We start from the raw sequence: 8,814 nt of genomic DNA, 5'->3' as shown, positions 1-8,814 counted from the left end.
TAATGGATGGATGGATGATGGATGGATGGATGATGGATGATGGATGGATGGATGATGGATAGATGGATGGATGGATGATGGATGGATGGATGGATGGATGATGGATAGATGGATGGATGGATGGATGGATGATGGATGATGGATGGATGGATGGATGGGTGGATAGATATGCTTTATTATTACTTTAAAAAAAACTGCAAAAGAAAAACAATTAAGACAAAGTTCAAGCTACAAGGGACTGGCTACATCAGAATTTCTCCACATTCTCATAAAAATAAATATTCCCTGGACCCACTCCAGACCTCCCAAAGGAGCTTTTCCATATATCAGATAAGAAAATGCTATTTCAAAACAAATCCCAGATGCGTGAAATGTATAGACTCTAAAGTTTGGACACCTGAAGTTGGCCCAGCACACATATTACACCTATTACAGTTTGTGATTATTCACTTTGTTGTTGTTGTTATGTGCCATCGAGTCACTTTAGATTATTTAATTAATATTTTTCTTTCTATTAGAGAGTTCTTTGACTGTAGGGATCACAGATTTTTTTACTACCATATAATGCTCTTTACATAGGGATAGGGCTAGAACATGATAAGCACTGAGTAAATTACTTGTTAAATGAATAAATGGATTTCGGGAGTCATCAAATGATCTATGTCCTACTCTACTCTGAGATCTTATGATAATAGAAATAGCCAATAGCCATTTGTCCATGAGTGTATAAAGTGGACATGTATCCATTATTTTCACATGTACCAACAAGACCTTGAGTTACCTTCTCATACCCTACCTCACTGTGTGCTCAGAAAGAAAAATTCTTTTCAATAATGATGAGCCAGAAACTTGTCCAAGCAAAGAGACTTCCATCTACAGAAACATCTTGTTTTTGCTAGAGTGAGTCTGGTATCAGCCCACTTAACCTTGTGCTTATGTATTCATCATATTAACTTCAGCATGTCTCTGACAACACATGCTATTCTGTATTGGACTTTACCAGCTCATTGCTCCAAAAGAGAGAATTTTCTGTAGTTTTCAGACCTCACTTCTGTCTGGCCCAAGTCAACGGAGTACTGAACCACTGAGTACTGGATCCATCCAGTTTGCAGGGTGTTCTGGAAGGATTTTGAGGATAATTTTCAACCTCCTCATCCTGTGGTTAATGAGTGTCCGTCCTTCTGATGGACAGGATGAAGGCCATCAGCCTTTAGCCATGACATTCTTCAATAATGTTCTTAGTTAAACAACAGTTGTGTGAATCATGATAGTAACATGGATACTAGCTTTCAAGCCAGTTTGTAAATCTTTTATTCTTGAAGATTATTAAAAACAGGAACAGAAAATGTTATAACTAATGGCAAAACTTTTGCTTCATACTTCCTCTCTAGTTTTGAGTCCTCAACGAGCATCTATCTGATCTTGGGGTCTACCTACAAACATAGGTTATATTCCCATAAAACACCTACGAGATATTTTAGTCAAGCACTCATTTGAAATAATTCAAGATTAAGAAATTGAATGTGTTAACTGTGGTAATTATTTAGCATCAGGATAAATTTTGGAATTATAAGGTATGAAAAGAAGAAATCTTGTTTTCACCTCATTACTTTCTGTATAATGTTATAAATTCATTGACCTCCTTTGAATCAGTTTCCTTTTCCATAAATTTGGGTATAGAGCCAAAAGTCAAGCTTTAAAACTGGATGGATAGTGGGAGAGTTGGGAAATCTCAAAAGGGACCTAAAGTAGAATAACTGATGATCAGTATAGTGTTTTTAAAAAATGTGCTCCAGAAAATTAATTTTGAATTTGTTTGCTGAGCTCATTATGTTATTTGCAATTTCAGGAGGAAGAGCACAGTCCCTTTGAATACCTGAGCTTTACTGTGTTCTGGCTGGTTCTGGCAGCCAGTTGTCCTCCGTACATTGCCATGAGCAGCATTGATGATTATAAGGTAATAATTAATAATTGAAACTTCCATTGTTTCATATACTTAGAAGCTGATGGCAATGTAATTACAGTATTTTTCCACAGGATCCTTATACATGCTTACATATGGAACAGCCAATTCATAAATAAAATCCAAGCTCTAAAAACAAAAGGAAATATCATACACACACACACACACACACACACACATTTAAAGGGAATGTATATATATAAAGAAGAAAAAAAAAAAAAAGCCAAACTCATTCCCATCAAGTTGTTTTTCCAAGTCATAGCAACCCCTCCTTGGTTTTCCGAGGTGGTGTCTCTAAGGAAGTAGATGCCCAATCTTCCTCCTGAGGAGTGGCTGGCATTTCCACCAGCCTCCTGGTTAGCAGTCAAGTGCCTTAGGTACTATGCCACCAGAGCTCCTAAAGGGAATATGCATATTTATAAAATAAAGGAAATAACATATTTTTATGCAGATAACACACCCTGTCTATGCATGCTTACCAGTTGCTCCCTCCCCACCAGAAGGTATTTTGTGAAGGCACTATGCTTTTATACACACACACACAGATTTATAGATAGATAGAAAGGAATTTGACTTTGCCATGTTGGAGAAATTAGAGCCTGACTTGGTCTCTCACGGTGAATAACTAGGAAAATGGACAGAATATTGGATTTTTGACAATGGGCAGTAGAGGACTATGATCACTTACAAGATGGAAGGAAATCATGTGAACCCTATGATATCTGTCTTTCTGGAGCCATGTTCTGGACCATAGTGCAAAGAGGAGAAATCCAAGGAAAACACTTAAATTTTCCTGAAATGAGAATACGGAGTTCAGGATTGGAGAAGACTGAGGTGGCGGTGGCTAAAATTTACATGACAGAATATCAGATACATGGGGTCAGTGCTCTCAAAATCTGTCTTGGAGTCTCACAGGTCTGATGGTGAACACTAAGCTGAGTATTTACAGGGTGAAGGCAGCCAAAGAACAGGTAGGAAGCTGTGAGAGGAACGATTTCCAGATCTCCACAGGACGGGACTGTTCTATGAGAAGTGGGGAGAGTTCTCCGCAGATACCGTGTATCTGGTGGTGGTGTTATTGCTGCTTGCCTGCAGGTACTTCTGACTCATCGCCTCCCTATGGCACGGGGTCGGACTGCCCCATAGGGTTTTCAAGGCTGTAATCTTTACAGAAGCAGGCGCCAGGTCTTTCTCCCTCAGCCACCGGTAGGCTGGAACTTCGGACCTTTTGGTTAGCAGCTGAGCTCCTTACCACTGGGCCAGCAGGACTCCTACTTGGTAGACACCCCAAAAGGTTCCCACTGTAGTTGTAGGGCAGTCCTCAATATAAAGTCAATGCAGACTCATTCTGATGGGAAGTCAGGTCCTTGGATATACTCTGCCCTCATCCCCCTGTGAGTCATTATGTCACTGTTTTGTTTACTTCAGTGTTCAGAGCTTGATTACTCTCAGGTCTTTGTTCACATATCTGTACCAGATCTGTGAGGAGCATCAGTGTCATTAATTAAAGCATCCAACTGATTATTTATGTTTGGAACTGCCCGTATCCCTTAATCCAGGTGACATTGGTAGGTATGGTACAGATGATTACATATGAAGGTTTTATTTGAGTGTTTTCTTACCAATCGACAATTTCTTAAACTTTAACTGAAATACCACTTGGTGTCTTTTCTGTGTCCTAATCAGAACAAAGCCCGGTCTCAGCTGCGGATATCGGGGCTCTTCCCGTCTGCTTACTGGTTTGGGCAGGCGTTGGTGGATGTCCCATTGTACTGCCTACTCTTCCTTTTCATGTATTCAGTGGACTACATTTTAAACTCCCAAGTGGCAATACATAAAATTTTACGTCAGACTATACAAGTAAGTGACAATAGCCAAAGAGCAAATATCATTGTATGATTTAACTAGAGAATTTGACAATACCAGCACTTTTAATGGACCTTTACATTGTCATAAATTAAAACTGTAAAATCCTGTGCAGTGAAAATGTTTTGGATTCCAAATGTTTTCCTGGATTGCATTGGTCTTAAACTTAACCTTCCTGTTGCTTTCAGATGCCGTGTGCTATTGGTTATGCCATGTCACTTATCTTTCTGACATATATAATTGCATTCATTTCTCGAAATGGGAGGAAAAACAGTGGGATTTGGTCCTTTTCCTTCCATATTGTAAGTATGCTTCTTGTGAATCTTCATTTTATACATTTAATATACAATCGAGCTACTTCTTTATATTTTACCCCACGTAGAATGATAAATTAGGGTGAGAGTCTAAGATATTTTAAGTTGGCATTATATATGGATCCCTTTAAAAATCTGCATCTTTTCCTCTTCCTATTTGCATTTACTCATTCTTTAAAACTGGCCAAATTGCCCTTAGGACCATAAATACTGATCTAGAAGGAAACCTGGGGACCAAATGTATCTTTAATGAAAAAGAAAAAAGCCTAAAGCCCAAAATATACACATGATTACAGATTCTGTTAGCAGCAAAGTTAAAACTAGAAACTAGTTCTCCAAACTCCCTACTGAGAATTCATTCCAGACAGCCACACCTCTTTTGTCTAAAATTGAGAGGAAAATATGCATAATTCATGAGTGTCTGTTCTAATTCCCTGTGATTTCAGGATGCCAAAAGTAAATTATTAATTTAACGAACACGTGTTGGCATCCACAATGGGATGCAGAGTAAGAATGATAATGGAGAAAAGATTACATAGACAGTGTCGGCCTGGAAAAGCTCTCAGAAAGTAAACTGATAAGTAAACACATTTACTTTAACAGGCTGATAAGGAAAAGATGTTCATTGAGGTATCTCCTACCTTTACATTGAGGTATCTTCTGTTTAGAAACTGAGTACAATTTAGTAAAAAAGAGGGAAAACCAGAGAAAGGAGAGGTTCGTTTCTGAAAATGAGACCAGACGAGATTTTCTTTAGGGGTTAAACCAGAAGATGAGTGCATTTTCAATAGTTGGAGAAGATTGAGGTGTGAATAGGAAATAATGGATGAACCAAACCCAGGAGGGGAGGAAGTCCCAGTCTTCAGAACTGGTGATAATCTAGTGTGTGGGTTAGGCTAGAACACAAGATGCAGGATGGGTATGGTCCTAGTCATGGACAGGGAAAATAAAGCTTGGAACCAGGAATGCCCTTAAATCACGTGCTCAAGGATTTATTCTACAGGCTGTGGGATATCATGCAAGCCTTCAGTGTGCAAGATAAGTATGATCAGAGATAGACTCTGTTCTGGTTACCTATTACCTCTCTGACAAGAATATACCACAAATGGGATGGCTTAAACAAACAGGAGTTTATTCTTACAATTTGGAGGCTTTAAGTCCAAGCTGGGTGAAGCCCCTCAACCGTGGGGTCCAGCTCTGCCTCCTGCGCCCAACCCACTGGAGTTAGAGGCATTTCTTCACTAGGTGCAGGCTGCTGAGGCTGAGAAGCCCCGAGGTTAACAAGTAAAAAGGCACAGTCCCGATGTTACCAAACCACACGGCAGGCCATTAACTTAAGTCCATTGTATGTCCCAAGGTCTGCAGAACATAGAAGGCTGCTGAGCAATGACATGGCTACACGCAGGGTCCAAGCGTGCCATAGGCTAGAGACCATTCTCAAAGCTTCTCCTTATATACAGGAAGCAGACCACATTCCAAAGGCAGCTACTCAGCTGCTTGTGGTAGGTCCCACCATGGAGGTGATTGCCAGTCTCATCATGGGGAATAACTACCACCAGCTGCCCAGCCACTCAACCAGGCCCAGCCAAGTTGACACACAAACATAACTACCACAGACTCTAATAGCTATGAAAATGATAATTTGAAATACAGAGAAATAAGTATAAAAACTTGGAATCTTTGCAGTGGTCTAGAAGGGAAAGTATGAGTGCTTTAGGTATGCTTTTACTTTCTCTTACCCTTGAATTTTGTATTTTAGTACTTCCACCTAAGCCATTCCAAGTTGTTAAAGGCTTGCTGTCCTCTATTGGTACAGTTAACCAAAGGCTCCTTTCATTTCTTCCTCTTTTTCTGTTTCAGATCAATTTTAATTTTTCCTCTGGTTATTGTTTACCTACCATTCTGAACTTTAGCTCCAAAGACAATATTACACTAACTTTTATTCCACTTCTATAATTAAAATACTCTATATATCAGATCCTAGGTATGTCCAGGGATGTCTCCTTTGTGACCAAAGGAATTTGGCTAAGCCACTAAGAAAAAATGTTAATGGAGATGTTGATTTCAGCTTGGTTTATGAGGCTGGAGTTGAAATTAGGAGTATCTCCAAGATAAGCCATCTCAATTTGGGGAATATATGGAAATTCAGAGTGATTATCATGCATATTTGTGTTTTCTTTAGATCATCATGTTCTCTGTGATTGTATTTCTGTTAGGAAGTAATGGAAGTAATGAGATATTATTGTGCATCACCTTTTTCATCCCACCTGCCACACTGATTGGCTGTATGTTCTTAGCTTTACAAGTAAGTAATGCCACCTCTGTCCCTGTGTCCTGAAATTTATAACCAATTGTGTAAGCTTTGCTTAGTATGGGACTCTACAACATGCTAAACATGCACACCACTGGAAGGTTTCCCCAGATGTGCTCCAGTTGACCTGTAATCAGAAGTCCGGCCCTTGTTAATATGTGTGAGAGAAAGGGCAATGGGTGCTGGGAAACAGAACAGTGTTTACACTCATTCTGGGACTTTACACACTCCTGGGCATTTCTCAGTTTTATTCAGCAGGAGACAAAAGAAATGCCCCTATCTTTGTAATTTAAGGGTTCTAGAAAAGCACCTCAGATGAATAAAGACCATTTTCTTCTAGCTGATTGATAACTGTATTTCTACAAAAGGAAAGAAGATACAATATACGTACACTGTCTGTAATTTTCATCATAGGGAGTGAGAAGTGTTCTGGGTAATGGACCCCTTGGAGATTTTGGTGACAACTATGGACCATCTCTCTCCTTAGAAAAGTACTTATCAGAGCTATCTTTTCTTGTACCTCAGGCTAAGAGCACCTCTGTCTATTGGGAAGGGAAAGTAAGGGAGATGACACCACAAAGGGAACAATATGTACAAAAAAATGTGTGAAGTTCTATGTACAGAGGATAAGCCCCATCTCCCTCACTGTCAGGGGTTGTGCCAACTAGATGCCTTGGAGTCTCTCACCAGGCTCTCATTGGCTAAGTTCTGTTGCTTCAAATAAAAGCATAGTGGCTTGTAGACATAGGGAGTGCAAAGACACACCCTCATTCCACACTTTGGAACTGATACATATCAGAGATGCGTGGTAGAAGCAGGGATGATGTCAGAAGGGCTGTTCAATGGACCAAATCACATTTATTTGGATAAAATTAATGAAACAGAAAACTTTACATTAACCATTACAATTAACCATTGTCTTTCCTTTTGCAGATTTTCACATCTTCTGCACTTAATGGAAATTCAAGTGGCGTAGAGGCATTCCTGGTATTCCTAATTGTAAGCATACACTCTCATTTAAAAATTACTATGTATTTCACTGTAACACACTTGAAGCTTTTATTAAGATGGGGGTATAGATATCTGTAGCTCACAGACATATCATGGAACAAATTTTTTATAAAGATTCACTGACTAGATAATACGTTTCCCAAATTTTATGAATACCATACTACCATTAGACAAAATGACATAAAGTAAAACTATTACATAATTATATTTGTTTCTAGCATTTCTATAAACAATTTTGAAAATGGATTTGATAATTTCATAATTTACCAAATAGATTCTTAGGCATTTTGTAATGATTTTGCCAAATGTTTCTGTGTAGAAGATCAAGTATTCCTAATTCACCTATAATGTTGAATCAGTGATTTTTCGTGTTTCTAAGTGTGATTCTCTCTTTATCCCTAGCCTGTCCTTCATTTTATTATCTTCCTTTTTATTCTGCGATGTCTGGAATGGAAGTTTGGAAAGAAAACAATGAGAAAGGATCCCGTCTTTAGGTTGGGAGAAATCAAATTGGATTCTGTCTTTTATTTCATTGTTCAATATTCAAAAATATTTCTTCATGCAGAAACCAATCTATTTACATACTGGGACAGGCTAAAAGAATAACCACTGTACTCATGCAGGTAGCAGAGATCTAGGTACCAAACCAAGGTTCCAATCTAGTGGAGGAACTAACAAAACCAGTTAATTAGGGCTCCATTGACAGTGTGTGTGCAGTGAGCACTAGGAAAGCCCCATGAGACAGGCTCAGTTTAAACAGCAATCAATTTTAATAGACTGGCAGTTGGTGGAATACTGCCAATCCAGGAAGGAGGGATACAGTGAGCAGCAGGCCAAAACCAAAAATAAGTGTGCTCTTTTCCTGAGGGAATGAGAAGTGCGGTTGGTAGATCATGGACTTGCCTTGGTATCGAAGCCAAAAAACAAACCCATTGCCATCAAGTCGATCCTGACTCATGGTCACCTCGTGTGTTTTGAACAGAACCGCTCTATAGGCTCTTCTTGATTATAATCTTCATGAAGCAGATTGCCAGGCCTTTCTGTTACAGTGCCACTGGGTGGGTTTGAACTGCCAACCTTCAGATTAGTAGTCCAGGGTGCATTGTGCCACCTAGGTACCTTGGCCCTGGTATTAAGGGGTCTTAAAAGCAGAGACTTTTTTTTTTTTTTTCCCCTGCACCATAAAAGAATGTGACCAGCAAGATCTGATCCTGTCTCTGTCTCCTGTACCATGCTAGTTTTATGACTGACTGGAGCTCTGGTAGCATAGTGCCTAAGGCACTTGACTGCTAACCAGAAGGCTGGCGGTTCAAACCCACCAGCCACTCCTCAGAAGGAAGGTTGGGCAA

The 8,814-nt window shown here is 39.4% G+C and overlaps 1 protein-coding gene across 1 annotated transcript in view; it reads left to right on the top strand.

Moving 5' to 3' along the window:
• The window catches only part of LOC103214090 (ABC-type organic anion transporter ABCA8-like), a 59,436-nt gene that overhangs the window by 37,478 nt on the left and 13,144 nt on the right, over positions 1 to 8,814 (top strand). Inside the window, exons 20-25 of the mRNA XM_007959892.1 lie at positions 1,850 to 1,957; positions 3,650 to 3,823; positions 4,018 to 4,131; positions 6,326 to 6,448; positions 7,388 to 7,453; positions 7,868 to 7,959. Coding sequence (XP_007958083.1) covers positions 1,850 to 1,957; positions 3,650 to 3,823; positions 4,018 to 4,131; positions 6,326 to 6,448; positions 7,388 to 7,453; positions 7,868 to 7,959 — 677 coding nt within the window. The remainder of the gene's footprint in view (positions 1 to 1,849; positions 1,958 to 3,649; positions 3,824 to 4,017; positions 4,132 to 6,325; positions 6,449 to 7,387; positions 7,454 to 7,867; positions 7,960 to 8,814) is intronic.

Source organism: Orycteropus afer, unplaced genomic scaffold, assembly GCF_000298275.1.
Source record: "Orycteropus afer afer isolate SDZICR_OR568_19922 unplaced genomic scaffold, OryAfe1.0 scaffold00018, whole genome shotgun sequence".
Classification (NCBI taxonomy): Eukaryota; Metazoa; Chordata; class Mammalia; order Tubulidentata; family Orycteropodidae; genus Orycteropus; species Orycteropus afer.
This window is presented reverse-complemented; position numbering and strand designations above follow the sequence as displayed.